Source organism: Oncorhynchus masou, chromosome 12, assembly GCF_036934945.1.
Source record: "Oncorhynchus masou masou isolate Uvic2021 chromosome 12, UVic_Omas_1.1, whole genome shotgun sequence".
Classification (NCBI taxonomy): Eukaryota; Metazoa; Chordata; class Actinopteri; order Salmoniformes; family Salmonidae; genus Oncorhynchus; species Oncorhynchus masou.
In genome coordinates, this window is record NC_088223.1 from 87,203,136 (window position 1) to 87,227,242 (window position 24,107).

General features: G+C 40.8%; 1 protein-coding gene across 1 annotated transcript; it reads right to left on the bottom strand.

Moving 5' to 3' along the window:
• Positions 1-1,046: 1,046 nt before the first annotated feature.
• Positions 1,047-5,507, bottom strand: LOC135550994 (V-type proton ATPase subunit e 1-like). Its single transcript, XM_064982341.1, has 3 exons — positions 4,800-5,507; positions 4,505-4,552; positions 1,047-2,218 (listed from the first exon to the last, which is right to left on the bottom strand). The coding sequence occupies exons 1-3, from the start codon at positions 4,892-4,894 to the stop codon at positions 2,125-2,127; spliced, it is 237 nt and encodes a 78-aa protein (XP_064838413.1). The 5' UTR covers positions 4,895-5,507; the 3' UTR covers positions 1,047-2,124.
• Between the last annotated feature and the right edge of the window lie 18,600 nt (positions 5,508-24,107).

Genomic DNA, 24,107 nt, shown 5'->3' on the forward strand with positions numbered 1-24,107 from the left:
AGAGCTGTCAAAGGACACCAGAAACAAAATTGTAGACCTGCACCAGGCTGGGAAGACTGAATCTGCAATAGGTAAGCAGCTTGGTTTGAAGAAATCAACTGTGGGAGCAATTATTAGAAAATGGAAGACATACAAGACCACTGATAATCTCCCTCGATCTGGGGCTCCACGCAAGATCTCACCCCGTGGGGATCAAAATGATCACAAGAACGGTGAGCAAAAATCCCAGAACCATACGGGGGGACCTAGTGAATGACCTGCAGAGAGCTGGGACCAAAGTAACAAAGCCTACCATCAATAACACACTACGCCGCCAGGGACTCAAATCCTGCAGTGCCAGACGTGTCCCCCTGCTTAAGCCAGTACATGTCCAGGCCCGTCTGAAGTTTGCTAGAGAGCATTTGGATGATCCAGAAGGAGATTGGGAGAATGTCATATGGTCAGATGAAACCAAAATATAACTTTTTGGTAACAACTAGTTGTGTTTGGAGGACAAAGAATGCTAATTTGCATCCAAAGAACACCATACCTACTGTGAGGCATGGGGGTGGAAACATCATGCTTTGGGGCTGTTTTTCTGCAAAGGGACCAGGACGACTGATCCATGTAAAGGAAAGAATGAATGGTGCCATGTAATCGTGAGATTTTGAGTGAAAACCTCCTTCCATCAGCAAGGGCATTGAAGATGAAATGTGGCTGGGTCTTTCAGCATGACAATGATCCCAAACACACCGCCCGGGCAACGAAGGAGTGGCTTCGTAAGAAGCATTTCAAGGTCCTGGAGTGGCCTAGCCAGTCTCCAGATCTCAACCCCATAGAAAATATTTGGAGGGAGTTGAAAGTCTGTGTTGCCTAGCAACAGCCCCAAAACATCACTGCTCTAGAGGAGATCTGCATGGAGGAATGGGCCAAAATACCAGCAACAGTGTGTGAAAACCTTGTGAAGACTTACAGAAAACATTTGACCTCTGTCATTGCCAACAAAGGGTATATAACAAAGTATTGAGATAAACTTTTGTTATTGACCAAATACTTATTTTCCACCATAATTTGCAAATAAATTCATTAAAAATCCTACAATGTGATTTTCTGGATTTTTTTTCTCATTTTGTCTGTCATAGTTGAAGTGTACCTATGATAAATTACAGGCCTCTCTCATCTTTTTAAGTGGGAGAACTTGCACAATTGGTGGCTAACTAAATACTTCTTTGCCCCACTGTATTTCCAAAGGCTCTAGCTTACACTTGCTTGGTGCAAGCATGAAACTCAAGTCATTAGGGTTTACAAATACCATCTTTGATTAGATCTGCCATAATGCTATTTGTTATGTTCTGTGATTTGACATTGTTACTATGTTGGAAAAAATTGTCCAGGGCAAGATAAACATGGAACATACAGACTAGGTTAACTCATTTAGTCAACATTACTGCCTGTACAGGAAATGCTTGGGCACATTGTGTCCCCAAAAAATGTACATACAGTACAAAATCACAAAGGTGATTTTGAGGCACCTTCAAATATTAATTGTAACAGACAAGTTGGGTGAGATAAATAAACAACACATGAGTTTTGAGAAACACTTAAAAGCTGATAGGATGAGCAAGGGAATGTGAATCCAATCATCGCTGAATATCCTATGTCATACATTCGTATTTAACCTAAAACACTTAGTAACTGTGTGGTTAATAACATAACTATAAGCAAAGCCAAGGATTCCATTGGTGGGAGGGTCTGAGCTCAGGTCCTTGTGGGAAAGTCTGGAGGACTTAGATCTGCCTGTGCTCCCCGGCCACATGCCTGCCAGCCCCCCCCCCTCTATCAATAGAAGAGGCTATTACTCAGCAGTAAGAAATAAAACAATCACTTTCACTCAATGTGCTTTGTGTACCTCAACCACTTGTCCCCTCATTTTCAAATTCCTACATAGATATAGCTTCCCTAGATGTTGGTTACCGTTTTACAGGCTATCATGAATTCCATCTTGCAAGCTATTTCAGTATATTTATTACCATTATCTTAGGTAAACCAAGAGTCAGATATAAAGTTAAAAAAAGCTAAATGGACAGGTTTATGATGCTTTCGTCCTTGGTCCTCCTGGGCCTTTCTCAGTCATTGAGGGCAGAGTCAGCGCCAGTGGAATTGCAGATACCAAATAGTGTCATTACTCAAAGCAGGTCCAAACAGTGGATTCAGCTGGGAGAGAATGGCTATCAACCAGCTGTGAAAGAACAGGGACGAGAAAAACAACATTATGATAGCCTTTCAATTAGCATATTCATTGTGCACTCTCCTCATCTGCTTCAAGCACTCTTATCATATTTGTGTTGAATTCATCTTTAATTTGAACAAAGCCAGAATGTGGATTGTTTTGTTTTTTAGATCCAATGATGTAAAAAAAGAAACGAAATGATGCAACGTACAATAACAGTATGTACTGTGGAGTGATCAATGAAATACAGTTTATTGAGAACAAAGAAGGAGTTGTTCAGCAAACCTCTCTCCATCATGAATTCCCAACATTTTACTGAGGAGACAATGCACTGTGCTTGTTTTGTACATTTGCTTTCAATGTTGTGGCCAACTACTGTCGTCAGCTGGTTCATTAACACAACGGCTCAGTAACACACAGGCATAGGCTTCTCCACAAGCTCAATATTTATCAAAAAGAGTTGCTATGTAAATAGATGCAGCAGACAATCCAAGTAACTGTTTGCTGTTTGTTTTGACTGTTTCCTGGGTCCGCCTGGATGGATCTGACTGTGCTATAATCAGGCCAGCTGTCATATTTGGCAGCAACTAATAGCCCACTCTCTGGTATTTGTTCTGAAGCACAGATACCTATACCTTATCCATTAAACACTGATAACTGGCAAGAGTGGTTTCATTAGGCAACATAGTTTGAAGGGAAAATCTGCAATCCTTTTTTCCCACTTTTAAATTGATGATATATAGCCATTGATTCTTGAAGAATATAACTTAGAATTGCCTCACAAGCTTTGTTTAACTTTCTAACCCAGAACCCAAAATAAGCTTGTTTTCCTCTGTTGTTTGAAAACAATTTAATTGTAAATAAACAATATATAGCCTCAAAACATGATTAAAAAGATACTTTTTATATCTTGTATCCATAGCTGTCTATTAATTTGAGCGTGGTTACATTTCTCTAGCCCCGTCCCTCAGCTGTTTACAGAAACAGTGGTGGACTGACCGCTTTGTCAATAGTTTGAACTGCAGATTGCCCCTTTAAGTGGTGCTATCTGTAAAATGTGAATACAGGCTAAATAGACAAAGTGAACAGAAGATTCATAAATACTTGAACAGAGCCCCAATTAAAGACAGTGGATTTGTAACAAAGACGTGGCTTATTGAGCTCCTTGCAACTTCTCCCAGTTTTTCAGGTCAAAGTTCACCAATTTGATCCTCGTGTGAATCACACTGGTTTCTCACACACTTAAATACAAAAGGGTATTCTGTTTCTTTCACATTCTTGGCAGAGCTAAGGAACCAATAAATGCACACGATGCCTTGTATTTACTGCCCCCTACCAGTGGAACAATATAGTACCTATGCATGGATGTCACAATGTTTTTAATTTTTTAATATATATTTTCATTAACAACAAATCAATACAAAAAGTACATGAGGAACACAAGTATATATAAATAATATACAAAGGACATTTGGGCTAGGGGCGGGGTTAGGGGGTACAATATCACATTCCTTCATCACAACAGCTTTTTTGTTAGCAGAGTATGTAATTGTCTTAAAATATAGTTCAATTTATTTTTGCAAGGTAAGAAAATGTGGTGTTTTGTTTGTAAATTACATTTGTGAATATGAAATTTGGCCAAAAGAATAACGAAATTAATTACATAAAATTGTTTCAACTTATTTATATCATAAGTAGTACATCTCTCCATAATAGTGTAAAATCTTCATAAATGTGTACAATTATAAATCTACTGATGTATTGCCACAGGGTAGCCTAGTGGTTAGAGGACTAGTAACCGGAAGGTTGCAAGTTCAAAACCCCGAGCTGACAAGGTATCTGTTGTTCTACCCCTGAACAGGCAGTTAACCCACTGTTCCTAGGCCGTCATTGAAAATAAGAATTTGTTCTTAACTGACTTGCCTAGTAAAATAAAGGTTAAAAAAATGAATACAATGCCAAAAAAGATGCAACACTGTTTCTGGATGGTCATTACAAAAAGTACAATTTGAATGCATGTTTATTTTTTTATTTTTTTTCTACATATAGTGGTTGGCAGGATAATATTTATGAATAATTTTAAAATAAACTTCCTTAAATGTTGTTAATAAATAGGTATGTGTGTTTGCCTGTCACTAGCTAGCTCAGAGGTCACTAGCCTGGCTGACGCGCGACCCACGTGACTACACTGCTCTGTCGATAAAAAAAAAGAACAAACAAGTTGAATGAAGCCTGTGCTGTATAGCAAAACATCTATACATTTCACAAGGGATAAAAAAAAATCGTGATACTTACAACAAGTAGTAGCAAACTGCAGTCAATACTAGCATGGTAATGACGACCCTGTGAGAAGCAGATATGGCCATTCATACAGTAATGCAATGGAATAAATATGTTATTTTTCTAAAGTTTAAAGCCACACCATCAAAGAGTGGGCCATAACAAAAACGTAATTTGATTATACATTTCATGAACTTTTTTTGTGATATAATATCGATAAACAAAATCCGACAGCCAGGAATATCTTTCATGCTCATCTCTTTCACATTTCCTGCACAGTAGAAAATGAATTCTGTCCCGCAATACTCACCCTCTGTTTGGTCCCTTCGGAATAAACCATGGTACCACCCCTCCAACAAATCCCCAAAACAGTGTAACTATAACCATAGGAATGGCAAAAGCCATGTTGCGTCTTATGATTTGTTTGTTGATTTAAGAATGTTTATTTAAAACCCGTTTACTGTCTAATGCCTACTACATTAGACTAAATTCACGAGAAGTCCATGAGAACTACAGAACTTTAGTAGCATATCGGTAAATCAGGTCACATAAAGAAGCGCCTACGTCAAGAATCGTGATGCATAATGTGCCTATTGTTGATACATTGTAGAAGTGCGTAACAAAATTAATGCAGTAACAAGTGTTACGTTTGAGTTCCACCCTCTCCGTTTCAAAGTTACGGCCAAGTCCATGGACCGAATTTCCCCTCCGCTTCCGAAATTTGAATGACGCGAACAGCTGCGAAGTCGTGATTTGTCCAAAAAAACAGTGATGAAAAACAGAAGCACCAAACTATTTCTGCTAGTTATCTATCGAAGGTGCCCATAGTTTAAAGACAGATATACGGTATCATTTCTGTTTACGTAGCTTGCCCATTAAAGGCAACCTTTCAGCATGGTTCCATAGAAACAAGGCTGAGGCTGCATATCCGTAGGTAACCGCCGCGTTCTGCCCCCGTCCTGCTCCAGTAAAGATCTGCATCATGTTCTGCACATGTGTTTATTTTTACTTTCACTTTACGCACACATTTTACACACACATTTCTCACTGTCAATCATGAAAGATAATTCTTAAAGGTTTACAGGTGAAATATCCATGCAGCATCTGCATGCAAACCATTTGATCTCAATTAGTTTCATGGGAATATGCATTTAGATCTTCTTTGTTATGTACAGTGTTGTTTCGAATTATGTACAGTGAGCGAATTTCAGAGCAGATCGTGTTAACAAACTGTAGCCTACCTGTGTTTTGTTTCAAAGCACATATTTTGCCTAGTGGCAAGCACTGTTGAGTTGAGGCCGCATGAGAGGAAAATGCCAACTCTTGTATGCCATCAGTAAATATTAATAAAATTGTTAAATTATGAGCCTAGTTGGTTTAGCCACAGAAAAAGTGAGCAACCTTCCCGCTAGCCATGATTGGCTGAGATAACGAGTGGGCTGGACATGCCGAGAGATGAGTTCGGATTGGTCTGCCATATAGCCCACTTCTGCCTGAGCTGGTCAGTATGTATAGCTAATCCAAGTTTAATACCTGTTTAAAAAAAAATATCACGTAGTAGAAATGCAAAAGTGTGGCTCTCCACTTTCTGGAGGTCTGAGTTTTGAAAACAGGGTAATTAGAGTATGATACCTAAGGAGGAGGAGAAAACACCTGTCTCCGGATTACATCTTCAAACTAAGGGCAACCATGACATCCGTGACAGGGAGAAGCGTCCATCCACAATGTACAGTGGGGCAAAAAAGTATTTAGGTAGCCACCAATTGTGCAAGTACTCCCACTTAAAAAGATGAGAGAGGCCTGTAATTTTCATCATAGGTACACTTCAACTATGACAGACAAAATGAGAAAAAAATCCAGAAAATCACATTGTAGGATTTTTAATGAATTTATTTGCAAATTATGGTGGAAAATAAGTATTTGGTCACCTACAAACAAGCAAGATTTTGGGCTCTCACAGACCTGTAACTTCTTCTTTAAGATGCTCCTCTGTCCTCCACTCGTTACCTGTATTAATGACACCTGTTTGAACTTGTTAACAGTATAAAAGACACCTGTCCACAACCTCAAACAGTCACACTCCAAACTCCACTATGGCCAAGACCAAAGAGCTGTCAAAGGACACCAGAAACCAAATTGTAGACCTGCACCAGGCTGGGAAGACTGAATCTGCAATAGGTAAGCAGCTTGGTTTGAAGAAATCAACTGTGGGAGCAATTATTAGGAAATGGAAGACATACAAGACCACTGATAATCTCCTTCGATCTGGGGCTCCACGCAAGATCTCACCCCGTGGGGTCAAACTGATCACAAGAACGGGACCTAGTGAATGACCTGCAGAGAGCTGGGACCAAAGTAACAAAGCCTACCATCAGTAACACACTACGCTGCCAGGGACACAAATCCTGCAGTGCCAGACATGTCCCCCTGCTTAAGCCAGTACACGTCCAGGCCCGTCTGAAGTTTGCGTTTGCTCGAGAGCATTTGGATGATCCAGAAGAAGATTGGGAGAATGTCATATGGTCAGGTGAAACCAAAATATAACTTTTTGGTAAAAACTCAACTCGTCGTGTTTGGAGGACAAAGAATGCTGAGTTGCATCCAAAGAACACCATACCTACTGTGAAGCATTGGGGTTGAAACATCATGCTTTGGGGCTGTTTTTCTGCAAAGGGACCAGGACGACTGATCCGTGTAAAGGAAAGAATGAATGGGGCCATGTATCGTGAGATTTTGAGTGAAAACCTCCTTCCATCAGCAAGGGCATTGAAGATGAAACGTGGCTGGGTCTTTCAGCATGACAATGATCCCAAACACACCGCCCGGGCAACGAAGGTGTGGCTTCTTAAGAAGCATTTCAAGGTTCTGGAGTGGCCTAGCCAGTCTCCAGATCTCAACCCCATAGAAAATCTTTGGAGGGAGTTGAAAGTCTGTGTTGCCCAGCAACAGCCCCAAAACATCACTGCTCTAGAGGAGATCTGCATGGAGGAATGGGCCAAAATACCAGCAACAGTGTGTGAAAACCTTGTGAAGACTTACAGAAAACGTTTGACCTCTGTCATTGCCAACAAAGGGTATATAACAAAGTATTGAGATAAACTTTTGTTATTGACCAAATACTTATTTTCCACCATAATTTGCAAACACATTAATTAAAAATCCTACAATGTGATTTTCTGGATTTTTACAGGCCTCTCTCATCTTTTTAAGTGGGAGGACTTGCACAATTGGTGGCTGACTAAATACTTTTTTGCCCCACTGTATATGGGTAAGATAGTCTAACTACATTTTCAGTTATTTCACGTTTTTAATTTTGACAGAAAGTCATTTTCATTTCAAGTTAATGTACTGTTAGCTAGCTAGCTAACGTTAGCTGGCTGGCTCGCTAGCTAACGTTACGTGTATGATCTTATTATTCGTATATCAGAGCCATTTGATTTGCTAGTTATAGCCTAATGTTTTCTAGCTAATATTGAACCTGGTTGGTTAGTTATTTGCAGATTCATGCAGGGTAGTAACGTCATGAGTTGGAATTATGGTTCATTGTTTACCTAGCTAGCGGGGAGGCAGGGTAGCCTAGTGGTTAGAGCATTGGACTAGTAACCAAAAGGTTGCTAGTTCAAACCCCCAAGCTGACAAGGTACAAATCAGTCATTCTGCCCCTGAACAGGAAGTTAACCCACTATTCCTGGGCCGTCATTGAAAATAAGAACTTGTTCTTAACTGACTTGCCTAGTAAAATAAAGGTTAAAAAAAGCTTGCTAGCTACGTGTCTTAAAAAATACTCCATAAGGCAAGTAACTATTTTAATAGAATGTCACTGCGAGAACTGTTGATAGAAGTAGCTGGTAAATTCGCTCTGGCTATCTACTCCGATTTCAGAGCATGAGTAAGACACTCTAGCTAGCTACATTTTCAGATATTACCCATTTTCTAATTTTGACAGAAGGTTGTTTTCATTTCAAGTTAATGTGCTGATAGCTTGCTAGCTAACGTTAGCTGGCTGGCTTGCTAGCCAACGTTAAGTGTATGATCTTATTATTCGTAACTCAGAACCATTTGTTTTGCTAATTATAGCCTAATGTTAGCTAGCTAACATTGAACCTTGTTTGTTAGCTACCTGCAGATTCATGCAGGGTAGTAATGTTCACGAGTTGGGATTATGGTTCATTGTTTACCTAGCTAGCTAGCTAGCTGCATGTCTTAACAAAAGACTCCACAATGCAAGTAATTATTTCAATAGAATGTCACTGTGACAACTGTTGATAGACGTAGCAGGTAAATTCGTTCTGGCTATCTACTCTGAGCGCAAAATAACTGATACATTAATGAACGCTCAACACCCGTTGAATATGGCTGATGTCAGTAAATGTTGGCAAAAAAGCATAAGTTGTTGCCAGCAGCACAGTTGCTGTCACCAACGCCCTGGATAGCATAAAAACATTCTAACCAGCTCTGCTAGGGCAAGTAAATCGGTCAGTGAGCTGTTCTCTCGTTTGTGTCTGGAAGTAGCTAACAAGCTAGCCAATGTTAGCCAGTTAGCTTGGGTGCTTGACTGTTGTTGTTGTTAGGACAGAACGCTCAGATCAACCTCTCTGGGCTCGACAACAGCCAGTGAATTTGCAGGGCGCCAAATTCAAACAACAGAAATCTCATAATTAAAACATCTCATAATTAAAACATACAAGTATTATACACAATTTTAAAGATACACTTCTTGTTAATCCAACCACAGTCTCCGATTTCAAAAAGGCTTTACGGCGAAAGCACATCATGCGATTATGTTAGGACAGCGCCTAGCCACAAAAAACATACAGACATTTTCCTGCCAAGGAGAGGGCAGAAATAGCGATTAAATTAATCACTAACCTCTGATCTTAATCTGGTGGCACTCCCAGGACTCCATGTTACACAATAAATGTTTGTTTTGTTCAATCAAGTCCCTCTTTATGTCCAAAAACCTCGGTTTAAATTGGCGCGTTATGTTCAGTAATGCATTGTCTCGAATTACATCCGGTGAAATTGCAGAGAGCCAAATCAAATTACAGAAATACTCATCATAAACATTGATGAAAGATACAAGTGTTATACATAGGTTTAAAGATAAACTTATTGTTAATCCAGCTGCTGTGTCAGATTTCAAAAAGGCTTTACTGCCGAAAGCAAACCATACTATTATCTGAGGATAGCACCACATCAAACAATCACAGACAATCATATTTCATTCCGCCAGGCGCAACACAAAACTTAGAAATAATGATGTAATTCATGCCTTACCTTTGAAGATCTTGTTTTGCTGGCACTCCAATATGTCCCATAAACATCACAAATGGTCCTTTTGTTCAATTCATTCCGTTGTTATATCTCCAAAATGTCCATTTATTTGGTGCGTTTGATCCAGAAAAACACTGGTTCCAACTCGCGCAACATGACTACAAAATATCTAAGAAGTTACCTGTAATCTTTGTCCAAACATTTCAAACAACTTTCCTAATACAACTTTAGGTATTTTTTAATGTAAATAATCAATAAAATTGAAGATGGAATAAACTGCGTTCAATAGTGGATAAAAACAAAGTGGAGCGAGCTTTCAGGTTCAGCGCCTCAACCACAACAGTACACTTCACTCGACCCTCATTCTGAACAGGGCTTCTTCTTCATTTCTCAAAGGAAAAACATCAACCAATTTCTAAAGACTGTTGACATCCAGTGGAAGCGATAGGAAGTGCAAGCAACTGCCTTAGAATTCTAGATTCCCATTGAAGACTCATTGAAAAGACAGTGATCTCAAAAGAAAAATCCTGGTTGATTTGTCCTCTGGGTTTCGCTTGCCAAATAACTTCTGTTATACTCACAGACAACATTCAAACAGTTTTAGAAACATCAGAGTGTTTTCTATCCAAATCTACTAATACTAATATGCATATCCTAGCTTCTGGGCCTGAGTAGCAGGCAGTTTACTTTGGGCACGCTTTTCATACGGACGTGAAAATACCGCCCCCTAGCCTAGAGATGTTAAGGAGATGGGTGGTGCTAAAGCTTAAGAAGGTGTGAATGATGCTGAATGGGTGTAGACAAAGAAGAGCTCTCCAGTAGGTACGGAAATATTCAAAGGCCATTTTCTCAAAAGTGTGGTTACAAGTTTATCAACTTTCAAAGCAGAATTACTTTCCCATTGTTCAAATTTAGCTACATAAGACTTTATTAAAAGAGCACCATTCGCCAGAGTAGCCTACTCTCTACTAGTAGAGCTGAGACTGTACATATGTAGACAATCCGCCACATGAGCAGAAGCTTCGGGACCTTTAGCCCCTGGGAAGAGCGGTCCAGAAAATTCAGATCGCAGCCACTCCGTAGAAACAACCCCTGCAGCTACCCGGAGTCTGAGCCTGTGGGGGTGTCACAGCTCAGTCTTGATCTAGTCCATCAGATCTTTCTGGTCAACCATCTCCAGCTGCCTGCTCCAGCGGTGGTAAGCCAGCAGAGCAATGTTCTTGGCAGAACTGAGCTCATCTGGGTGGCAATAGATATTACATAAAAAATATGCCGTTTTCAGCTACAATAGTCATTTACAACATTAACAATGTCGACACTGTATTTTTTGATTTTGATGTTATTTTAATGGACAAAAATGTGACCCATAAACTTTTGAATGGTAGTGTATTTTAAATAGATTAACACTTTTTTGGTCACTACATGATTCCATATGTTATTTCATAGTTTTGATGTCTTCACTATTATTATACTATGTAGAAAATAGTGAAAATAAAGAAAAACCCTTGAATGAGTAGGTGTGTCTAAACTTTTGACTGGTACTCTATATATACACTACATGGCACTACAAAAGTATGTGGACACCTGCTCATCAAACATCTCATTTCAAAATCATAGACCCTAATATGGAGTTGGTCCCCCCCTTGCTGCTATAACAGCCTCCACTCTTCTGGGAAGACTTTCCACTAGATGTTGGAACATTGCTATGGGGACTTGCTTCCATTTAGCCGCAAGAGCATTAATGAGGTCGGGCACTGATGTTGTGCGATTAGGCCTGGCTCGTAGTTGGCGTTCCAATTCATCCCAGATGTGACCGATGGGGTTGAGGTCAAGGCTTTGTGCAGGCCAGTCAAGTTCTTCCACACTGATCTCGACCAACCATTTCTTTATGGACCTCGCTTTGTGCACGGGGGCATTGTCATGCTGTAACAGGAAAGGGCCTTCCCCAAACTGTTGCCACAAAGTTGGGAGCACAGGATCGTCTAGATTCTAGAATGTCATTTTATACTGTAGCGTTAAGATTTCCCTTCGCTGGAACCCTGAATCCATCTCACTCTCCATTGAATACAGGCAGTTGACGTCAATATTCAAAAAAGTATTAAAATAAACGTATGTATCCACCAATCCATAGAATGGAATAGGTGGGAGACTGACAGCCCGCTGTTCCACACTGTGGACAACAATAAGCTTTTTGTCATAATATCCAATCTCTGACCCTAGTTTGTTTCAGGTGGCAGCATTGTATTAGTGGAAGCATAGATTGTTCTCAGTGCAGGCCTGGCTGTAGCTAGATATGTTGAATCTGGAACAATTTTATCTTACCCAAACCTAATTTTCCTAACCTGCCACATGAATTATTCTAACATGCCATGCTAATTCTCCTAAGCTGCTACAAAAAGTCACTTCTTCTGCTAGTCAAAGCCAGCAGACCTTCCCTGAGAGCAGTGTGAGTATACACTAATGCGATATAGCTTTCAGGTGAGAGCTTTCCCGTGGTCCTTTGTTTATAGACTGTGTGCGGTGTTACTGCTTTGCAAGTCATTTCTGTGAGAGCAACCATTTTGTGACCATGACATTTTAAAGTATATATTGAAAAAAAAGTGTTTGTTTATTTGTATAAAAGTTTAATTAAATGATAAAGGTTATTTACGAGTAGTTGGCTGAGGAGTATTTCTCTGTAATAAAGCCCTTTTGTGATTGGCTTGGCCTGGCTCCCAAGTATGTGGGCTTGGCTCCCAAGTGGATGGTCCTATGCCTTCCCAGGCCCACCCCTGGCTGCGCCACTGCCCTGTCATGTGAAATCCATAGATTAAGGTCTATTAAGGTCTAAGGTCTAAATGAATTTAAGGTCTAAATGAATTTATTTCAATTGAATGATTTCCTTATATGAACTGTAACTCAGTAAATCTTTGAAATTGTTGCATGTTGCATTTGTATATATTTTTTCAGTTTAGAAAGAGCTGGTACTAACCTCATGAATGTACTAACCTCGTGAAGCATTTTCAAGTTATAAATTAAAAACCAAGGGTTTAATATCTAAACATTTCCAAACTCTTTTCACATGAAGTTAAATGGACAAGAAGTACCAATTATGTTTGATGTGCCTAGTACAAGTGCATTCAAAATGTAGAATTTTCATGCGTCCTCTTCACTTAAATGTCTCTCTATGCCTTAGGCCAGCCACATCTTCAGATATGTTTGTGTGTGTGACCTTCTGTTGTGGCTCACACCGCAAGACATGCACAAGTGCATGCAGAGATGTCATGATTCTTTCCCTGTCACACACACACACACACACACACACACACACACACACACACAACTTGATATCACAAGATAAACAAGACTCAACCTCTGAGGGACATTCCCAGGTATTGTGCAAGGCCATTGTGCTCCATATGTTGTTGTTTTCCTGTAGAGCTGGAACTGTTCATAAAGATGTATGTCCAGCTACATTTTCTCTATCATTTTGGAGGCCAGAGGTTGCTCTCTACCCCCTGCCTCCCCCTCCCCTCTCGCTCACACACTCACACCCACACATAGGAAAGCAATAATTATTGTTGTCATGCCAACTGTATTTATTTGGTTTATTTTGTTGATCAAGTCTAACCTTGATCACCACTGATGAAAAACAAAAGAAAGACAGCATAGTTGCATAGTCATCAGTGAAGATTCGATCTAAATAGATGTCTTATGGTGGTGGTTGGTACCAGGTCACAGGATTTCCCCGTCGCAACCCACGGAGTTTACAGAGCGGAAACGCTGTATTGAATACTTTACCAACATTTCCTCCTGTTCCGGCTTCTGGCGTTTTCTCAACAGACATCATTCTCAACATCCCACCATCCTGTATGTTTACATTAACATGAAAATGGAAAAAAACTAAATTGTTATTTGTCCGATGTTGCAATTTATTGAGAATGATTGAAAATTATGTCTGTTTGGATGTGCGCTTGTACGCGTCATGAGTATTGTCATAGAGTTGTGCAATCTCTCTATGTGCAGTGGGATAATAAAAGGGACTTTCCATGACTATATTGGAATATACGCCTATGCAAATGAGCAGTCGTCGCTTCCCTTATATACCAACTACTATGTGAGGCCCATCATGAACGCTGTGAGTGTGGCGAAGGCGGCTAATGATCTCCCAGAGCGCCTCTTTACCTAGACAGCACGGCAGGATGATTCAGCAGCGGCACGGCCGTGATGCTGACAGCACTGTTACCAAAATGACTCATCCTGATGATGAAGCCAAAGAAAGAAAAAGGAGAGAGAACCTCATGGTAAGTACAAAAAGAAAGTGACTAACTACCTAATGAAAGAACCCTAGGCTATAGGGGTAAATGAGAATGGTCTAAGCTGTCTAATTTGTATTCAAATGTATGGTTATTTATTAAGAGGACTAGGCCTGTACTGTCTAATGGCCTCTATTTAAATAAACGGATTAATTTGTGCAGAATGCATTCAGAGGTGAGGTTACTGCGTTTAAGGGTTTAGACTATTCTAACATTAGGCTAGCCATCTCCCTACAATGTTAAAGCACAATACTTTATAGTACTCTATAATATGAATAGGCTACAATAATGTAATTACAGGATAACCACATGTATAGCGTCACTAATCCACTTGAAATAGACCCATGTCTGATAATGTTGTTGAATCATCAAAAAGTATTGCTAAAATGGAGACTATAGCCGAATTAACATTTTAAAAACGCATGGCAAGAGATTGTTAAACATTTTATATTCGATACACAAGTATAACCCTAGTAATTGTAACTTATTGAAACATTTTCTAAATATGTTTGCAACTAGTACAATTTTCCTAAGACAATTTAACAATTTAGCGACTACAAATAACTTCTGAATAATTTCTGATTAAACTGTTCAATTACTAACATATCAACCAACAAACTGCTATTACATTTTATGCCAAAACTAAGGTATCCTTTTTGATTTAAAACAGTTTATGAGAATTCATGTGATACATGATGAAATACCAAGACACCGTGTTGTTAGATAGTGAAACCTAACCTTTAATGTAGTCATTTGCTTTGAAGAAAGATAGGTCTACTTCAGCTCTAAATAATCAATTAGCATTGTTGCAATAATAATAACAGAAACAAAAGTAATATTCAGATAAATGCACCTATTCTTGTTATTTTATTAGCCTAGTATTTTCTTTATATATTTTTTTATTGCATATTAATTAATTATTTGAATTTATGGGCAAATATCTGCTTTGAAAATAGTCAAATTAAAGAGCAATGTCCAGATTTTATTTAATTGTTCCAATCTTTGAACAGGCCTTTAATTTAATATTTTCTTAGTGAGTTTCTGTTTTTATGCTGGATGTTTGGCAATTGGCACTATAGTGTTTCAGTCACGTGCCCTGCGTTGAAGAATAGAAACCTACAAATATAAAGTTCTTTCAAAGTTACCAGGTTTTCCAGTGTAAAATGTTATCAGTCATCTGCCTATATAAAATAGGGACATGACAGTGTTTAACTTCAGTGCAGCATCATGGGAATGTAATGTAATGCACCAATACTGCAAATATACAAGTGATCCTTGGAGGTAGCCTATAATAAAAAATAAAATCAAGTCTGACATATTTCTTTTTCAACGGATAGTCTGTTTTCTCAGTCACAGTATCATGTCCTTTGTACATAAATGTATTACAATGAGACAGAATCAATCACCAAATACTTTTCAAATGTTCAGATTTTCAGATTTTTCTTCATACTGATGTAACTTTTGAAAGTGAGCTATCTTTTAATTGAACTCATGTACTAAATAAACGGTATGGCTGTTTTTGTTTTTGTGATCGCATCACTTTACAGGAAGGATGAGCTGTTCATTCATCTGTAAATGAATGCACTGAACACACCCTGAGTTCTTAGCTTTGAGAACTGAATTCCAAGGGTTGTATTTCTGAAGTCAGCCCATGGAGCTCAGTTCTTAAGCCTGGACGCTCCCTAATCTTGCACAGACAGATATGTGACCAGAGCAACCACAGAAGGAAATAACCCAAAGTAAATACCTCCATTGCATAGTATTATTACTCGAATATCAATCTTGTAAAAAAAAGAAAAAGATTTCAATCAAACCCTGGATTTGATTATTATGCTGTACACATTTGTCTTTAAACCCCAACATTTGTGATATTTTCTTGATTTTAAAGTGTACTTATGTTGCAGATATATCACCTGCCTTTTCTTATGCTGTGATAGTCTCTAACTGATGGCTAAGTGTCAGTTTGAATGTTGCTAGACTATTCTCTAAATGGGCTCTATGGCACTTTCTTGTCCGTAGACCTGATAGAAGATATTGTAGATTAAACATAAATAGACCAGGCTGTAATTTTAGCCCAAAATATTGTATCTTTGGTTTACTCAGAGCTCAAGACGGTTGCTGCCGATTCTGCTCATTGTCAGCCTTTTTCCACGGTGAGCTAATTTGAGAATGTACAAATGAACAATGAAAATGTCGTAATATTATTATTAAATATTTTGTTTATGTTCCACATCTGAAGAGGACACGGATCAAAACAAGATCAACTCACTGTGGAACTTTCTCACCATCCTTTATAAAAACAAGTCAAAGTATCCATGCATTAATCACTACTCACCCAGCACAAATAAACAGCTGTCTTTTAAGAAGTTTCCCAAAAAATGTGTCCAGTTCATTAGGACACCTACACCACCCGATGTCATAGGAAGGCCGTAAAGATCATCAAGGACAACAACCACCCGAGCCACTGCCTGTTCACCCCGCTATCATCCAGAAGGCAAGGTCAGTAGAGGTGCATCAAAGCAGGGGCCGAGAGACTGAAAAACAGCTTCTATCTCAAGGCCATCAGACTGTTAAACAGCCACCACTAACATTGAGTGGCTGCTGCCAACACACGGACTCAACTCCAGCCACTTTAATAATGGGAATTGATGTAAAATATATCACTTGCCACTTTAAACAATGCTACTTAATATAATGTTTACATAACCTACATTACTCATCTCATATGTATATACTGTCCTCTATATCATACAGGTATCACTAGCCACTTTAAACTATGCCACTTTTGTTTATATACCCTACATTACTCATCTCATATGTATATACTGTACTCGATACCATCTACTGCATCTTTATGTAATACATGTATCACTAGCCACTTTAAACTAAGCCACTTTGTTTACATACCCGACATTACTCATCTCATATGTATATACTGTACTCAATACCATCTACTGCATCTTGCCTATGCCGTTCTGTACCATCACTCATTCATATATCTTTATGTACATATTCTTTATTCCTTTACACATGTGTGTGTATAAGGTAGTAGTTTTGGAATTGTTAGGTTAGATTACTCGTTGGTTATTACTGCATTGTCGGAACTAGAAGCACAAGCATTTCGCTACACTCGCATTAACATCTGCTAACCATGTGTATGTGACAAATAAATTTGATTTTGTTATGTAATTGACAGAGGCAGAGGGAGGGAGAGGGACTGGAGGGCATGAAGTTAGTTTACCCCTTTTGTATGACGATGCTACACTTTGGAAACAGACAGATGGCTCCTGTTTTCCACACCCTGGAAACTGTTACTCATTTTGTAATAGAAAAAACCCCCAGTTATGTTAGTAGTAAAAGGGGGACTGGATCCAGCTGTTAATAAGTAGGGAAAACTCAGTTGTAAGAGCCTAGTGGATGGATCCCCACCAGGGGGTGTGTTTTTTAAAATATAATTTTACCTTTATTTAACTAGGCAACTTGTTAAGAAAAACTTCTTATTTTCAATAACTGCCTAGGAACAGTAGGTTAGGAACAGTAGGTTAAGTGCCTGTTCAGGGGCAGAACGACAGATTTGTACCTTGTCAGCTCGGGGATTTGAACTTGCAACCTTCCAGTTACTAGTCCAATGCTCTAACCACTAGGCTACCCCTCCGTGTGGGGAGGTAAGGCTGCTAAAGATGGCTATTAGACACCTTATTATGTGCTCTGTGGGAAACGGTCCTTCATTTTCTGTGATCCGACAAGATTCGGTGTATTCTGTTCACTTGTGTGCCGACCACAGTTATAATGTTTCATAAAATGACAAGGAAGCCTTTCAGAGAAAAACAAGGATACATGTAAAGCTCTTTTTGTATGGTCATTGTTTTTATATTGTCATTAAACAATACTGTGTCATACATTCTTATAGATGCGTGCCTGATACCTTGAATGACTTAGGAGAGAGGCAACCTGCCACACTAATGGATCGAGTAGACGGCCTGCTTCGGTAACGTCATCAGTAGTTGCCCATATGCTGTGTTTTTAAGGGAGTTCAAACACACAACTCCGGGCCTGTTTGAACTAAATAAATTGCATCCACAGAAGAAGGAAAAAAATCACAACATTTTTGTCAATTTTGCTCCTATGGTGTTGTAATCAAATGGACACCTTTATCAACCAAATCACTGATAAAGATATCTGTGTAACTGCCAAAGTAATCTGTCCCATTTACACAGGTGTACGGTTGGATAGATTGAATAGAGACTAAATTAAAGCATCATGTCAAGTCTTAAAACCTTAGTTTGCCATTGTACCTTTTTAATTGTTACAGCAAGTGTGTTTTGTATTTGTATTGAATTTATTATGGATCCCCAGTAGTTCCTGCCAAGGCAGCAGCTACTTCTTCGGGATCCGTGTCCCTTCCACGGGACGGTTGAGCTAACATAGGCTAATGCAATTAGCATGAGGTTTTAAGTTACAAGAAATTTTCCCAGGAGATAGTCATATCTGATATTGGCAGAAAGCTTAAATTCTTGTTAATTTATCTGCACTGTCCAAATTACAGTAGCTATTACAGTGAAAGAATACCATGCTATTGTTTGAGAAGAGTTCACAATGTTGAACATGAAAAGTTATTAATAAACAAATTAGGCACATTTGGGCAATCTTGATACAACATTTTGAACAGATATACAATGGTTCATTAGATCAGCCTAAAACTTTGCACATACACTGCTGCCATGTAGTGGCTGAAATCTAATTTGCACCTGGGCTGGAATAATACACTATGGCCTTTCTCTTGAATTTCAAAGATGATGGTACAAAAAATACAAAATAACGTTGTTTTTATTCTTCGTATTATCTTTTACCAGATGTATTGTGTTATATTCTCCTACATTCCTTTCACATTTCCACAAATTTCAAAGTGTTTCCTTTCAAATGATACCAAGAATATGCACATCCTGGCTTCAGGGCCTGAGCCACAGGCAGTTAGATTTGGGTATGTCATTTTAGACGAAAATTGAAAAAAAGGGTTGATCCTTAATTTGAAAAAACATTACAATACATTCAGTACAGAATTCACAACACACTAAGTGTGCGTCTTCAGGCCCATATTTCACTACCACATATCTACAACACAAAATCCATGTGCACGTGTATGTATATGTCCCCAGCTAGCCATGTTTCCGTGAAATGGAGTATGTTACAATCCCGGATATCTCTTTGGAAAGCAACTCTTGCCCTGATTTGGTCAACTTTGTTAACTAGGGACTGGAAATTAGTGAGTAATATACTCAGGAAGCGGTGGGTGGTGTGTACGCATCCGAAGCCTCATTAGAAGACCGTTCCGGCACTCTCTCCTCCGGCGGCGTTGTTTTGGGTCTGCCTCTGGAGTCAGTTCAAATGCCCTGGGAGGTGCAGACAAAGGATCCGCTTTGGGAAAGTCGTGTTCCTGGTCGTAGTGCTGGTTGTGTTGGTAAGTTGACGTCTCTGTGATATCCAATAGTTCTTCCCGGTTGTATGTAATAACACTTAAGGTTTTCTGAACTAACAATGTAAGATATAATACATAAAAAAATACTGCACAGTTTCCTAAGGACTAGAAGCGAAGCTGCCATCTCTATTGGTGCCATCTTGCTAAGCATATTGTCCCTGTGAAAGTTAATAATTTGGCCAAATGTACTTGGATGTGTAGTGTTTATCGTTTTGTTGCTGGCATGTCAACCCTAAGTTTGTTTATCTTGCCAATGAAAAAGTAATTAAAGTAGTTGGCAATATCAGTGGGTTTTGTGATAAATGAGCCATCTGATTCAATGAAATGGGGGCCGAGTTGGCTTTTCCCCCCAAAATGTCATTTAAGGTGCTCCAAAGCTTTTAAATGTTTGTTTTTTAAACAAATGAGGCCTACCTACACACTCGTTAGCCTACACGAGTTAAGTAAACTGAAGGACTATAATATGGTCTTGGCAGTTCTGATGCCTTATGACACTGGTCATTGTGCTACTGCAGACTGGAGATTTCACAAGAGTTATCCAGGGATTACCAAGAGCACAGACCCAGGCACTCCATGACTTTCACATGGACAATATGCTTACGTTGATAGATTACCAAGTCTTTAAGAGTTTATTCAGAAGACAACAGCTCTATAAGCATAACTAGGAAGTGGTGCCCCAACTTATTTATGCTGCAGTAGTTTATGTGTCGGGGGGCTAAGGTCAGTTTGTTATATCTGGAGTACTTCTGTCCTATCCGGTGTCCTGTGTGAATTTAAATTTGCTCTCTCTAATTCTCTCTTTCTTTCTCTCTCTCGGAGGACCTGAGCCCTAGGACCATGCGTTAGGACTACCTGACATGATGACTCCTTCCTGTCCCCAGTCCACCTGGCCGTGCTGCTGCTCCAATTTCAACTGTTCTGCCTGTGATTATTATTATTTGACCATGCTGGTCATTTATGAACATTTGAACATCTTGGCCATATTCTGTTATAATCTCCACCTGGCACAGCCAGAAGAGGACTGGCCACCCCAGATAGCCTGGTTCCTCTCTAGGTTTCTTCCTAGGGAGTTTTTCTAGCCACCGTGCTTCTACACCTAAATTGCCTACTGTTTGGGGGTTTAGGCTGGGTTTCTGTACAGCACTTTGAGATATCAGCTGATGTACGAAGGGCTATATAAATACATTTAATTTGGTTATAGTAAGAAGCTTCCTCTTGAGCGGACAGCGTGATGAAAACCAGTCAATATTCAGGTCCTCAAGAAAGTAGATCTCTCTGTTTACATCACATACAGTGGGGCAAAAAAGCATTTAGTCAGCCATCAATTGTGCAAGTTCTCCCACTTAAAAAGATGAGAGAGGCCTGTAATTTTCATCATAGATACACTTCAACTATGACAGACAAAATGAGAAGAAAAAATCCAGAAAATCACATTGTAGGATTTTTAATGAATTTATTTGCAAATTATGGTGGAAATTAGGTATTTTGTCTGTCATAGCTGAAGTGTACCTATGATGAAAATGGCCTCTCTCATCTTTTTAAGTGAGAAAACTTGCACAATTGGTGGCTGACTACTTTTTTGCCCCACTGTACACTATCAAGCATTTCACAAATATTAGTTAGATACTGACTGCTAGCACTTGGTGGCCTATAGCAACACCCCAAAAGAAAGGCTTTAGATGTGCCAAGTGAACCTGCAACCACAACACTTCAATAACACCTGACATAAGATCTTCTCTAAGCATGACAGGCTCTGAATATATACAGCAACACCTCCCCCATAAGCATTTCTGTCTCTTCTATAGATGTTATATCCTTGTATTGCTACTGATGTATCATCAAATTAATTATCTAAGTGAGTCTCAGAAATGAATGTTATCTGATGTTAGCAAGTTATTGATTTCATGATTCTTATTTCTAAGGCTACATATATTAATATGGGAGGGCCGACCGGGCTCTCCTCCAGGTACGACGACAGTGGCGGACAACCATCTGGGCAGAAGATACGCCAACCTCTTCCTCCTGCTCGGGGAAGAGCGGGGGCTGGTACCCCAGGGAACATTCAAAGGGCAATAGGCCCGTGGCAGAGCAGGCAACCCACACAAAATGCTGGCTCCAGGTGGTGGGGTTGGCGGAGACCAGACAGTGCAGAGTTGTCTCAAGGTCCTGGTTGGCTCGTTCCGACTGGCCATTGGACTGAGTGTGGAACCCAGAGGACAGGCTGGCCGACGACCCAATGAGGGTGCAGAACGCCTTCCAAAACTGGGACGAGAACTGAGGACCCCACGTCAAGGGGCAGTCCATGGATCCGGGAAGACATGCTGCACCATGAGCTGGGCCGACTCCTTGGCCGAGGGTGGTTTGGGGAGAGGAATGATGTGGACGGCCTTGGAAAACCGATCAATCACAGTCAGGATGGCAGTGTTGCCCTCAGATGGGGGAAGACCTGTGACGAAATCCAGGGATATGTGGGATCAGGGAAGGTGAGGGATAGGCAAAGGTTGCAGAAGGTCAGCCGGAGCTTGCCGAGGAGTCTTTTTCTGAGCACACACTGTGCAAGTGGCGACAAATGCGGAGAGGTCAGGGACCATGGGTGGGCCACCAAAAGCGTTGTCGCACAAATGCCATGGTCCGGCAGGTACCCGGGTGGCAGGCCAGTCAGGAGGAGTGGGCCCACTCCAGGACCGCGGAGCAGACTGCGTCAGGCACAAACATCTGTTTATCGGCCCCCCTCCGGGGTTCAGCCTCCTGGACCTGTTTCCCTATACCCCAGCTGAGTGCCATTGCCTGGCATGAGGTGGGAAGGATGGTCTCGGGCTCCGGGGTAATAGCAGTGGGGCTATAACGGTGAGAGTGCATCCGGATTGACATTCTTGGTTCCCGGCGGATTTGAGAGGGAGAAGTTGAGCTGTGTGAACAGCAGGGCCCATCTAGCTTGCCTCTAGTTGAGGCATTTGGTGGTGCGGAGATGCTTCAGATTTTTGTGGTCTGTCCATACGATGATCTGATGTTCCGTCCCTTCCAGCCAGTGCCTCCATTCCTCCAACTCCATCTTCACTGCGAGAAGTTCACAATTTCCCACATCATAGTTTTTCTCTGTAGCGTTGAGGTGATGGGAGAAGAAGGCGCAGGGATGTAGCTTCAGGTCCAGGGCAGAATGTTGGGACAGAACCGCCCCCACTCCTACAGCCGACGTATCGGCCTCCACCACGAACTGACAGGAAGGATCAGGATGAACCAGGAGGTGTTTGAGGTTCCGGAACTCCCGGTCAGCAGCAGGGGACCATGTGAACGGAACCTTGGGAGAAGTGCGTGCTGACGGGGGAAGCCAGGGTCCTGTTACCCCGGATGAAGCGGCGATAGAAGTTGGCGAACCCCAGGAAACGTTGCAGCTGCACCCTGGACGAAGGCTGGGACCAATCCACCACCACTCTCACCTTCCCGGGATCCATCTGGATACTCCCAGCGGAGATGATGTACTCCAGAAAGGGGATGGTGGAGCGATGGAACTCGCACTTCTCTGCCTTTACTTTTAGCTGGTTCTCCAGGAAGTGTTGAAGAACCTGTCGGATGTGAAGCACATGTTCTTGGGGGGAGCGGGAGAAGACAAGGATGGCATCAATGTAGAAAAAGATGAACCGGTTCAACATGTCGCAGAGAACATCATTTGCCAGAGCCTGGAACACAGCAGGGACGTTGGTGAGGCCTAATGGTGTGACCGATACTCGTAGTGGCCGCTGGCCATGTTGAAGGCAGTCTTCCACTCGTACCCCTCTCCTAGTCATATGGTCGGTGCAGCGGAAGCGAAGTGGCCCAGGCCTTGTTGAACACCTTCTGAAGGTCCTGGTACTCCGTGGGAATGGTGGAGAGGTGCGATGCACCCTCCGAGCCCCCAGGAAAATGTCCCGGGGCAGGTTGCGCTGATTTCAGACACTGGATGTGGCAGAACGGTCTCCAGCCCATGATGGCACCAGTAGACCAGTTGATGAGGGGATTGTGTCGCTGGAGCCAGGATAATCCAAATATCACAGGAATTTGAGGAGACTTGATGAGCAGGAATTGAATAGTCTCGCTGGGATTCCCTGACACCCGTAGGTTGATGGGTGTAGTAATATGAGTGACCCAGCCTATAGAGTGCCCATCCAGTTCTCTATCATCCATGGGAGTGGAGAGTGGCTGATTGGGGATGTTCAACTCGGAAGCCAGGGTAGCGTCCAAAAAAACTCTCATTGGCCCCAGAGTCAATGAAGACCCGGATAGATTTAGACGGGCTTCCCCACAGCAGAATGGCATGAACAGGGGTGCGAGCAAGAGAAGAAGGAAAATTCTCCATATGTCCCACTCATATATAGGCAGTCTACATTCCAAAGCATGTACATTATTAAAAAGGCTTGCTGAGAGCTTAGAAAAAAAATCATACTCGTTGAGAACATTGTTTACAATGGACGAGTGGGATCAAATCCCGTTAACGGGATCGATTTGACAACATCCGGTGTAATGGCAGAGCGCCAAATTCAAATTAAGTTATTAGAAATATTTAACTTTCATACAACCACAAGTGAAATACACCAAA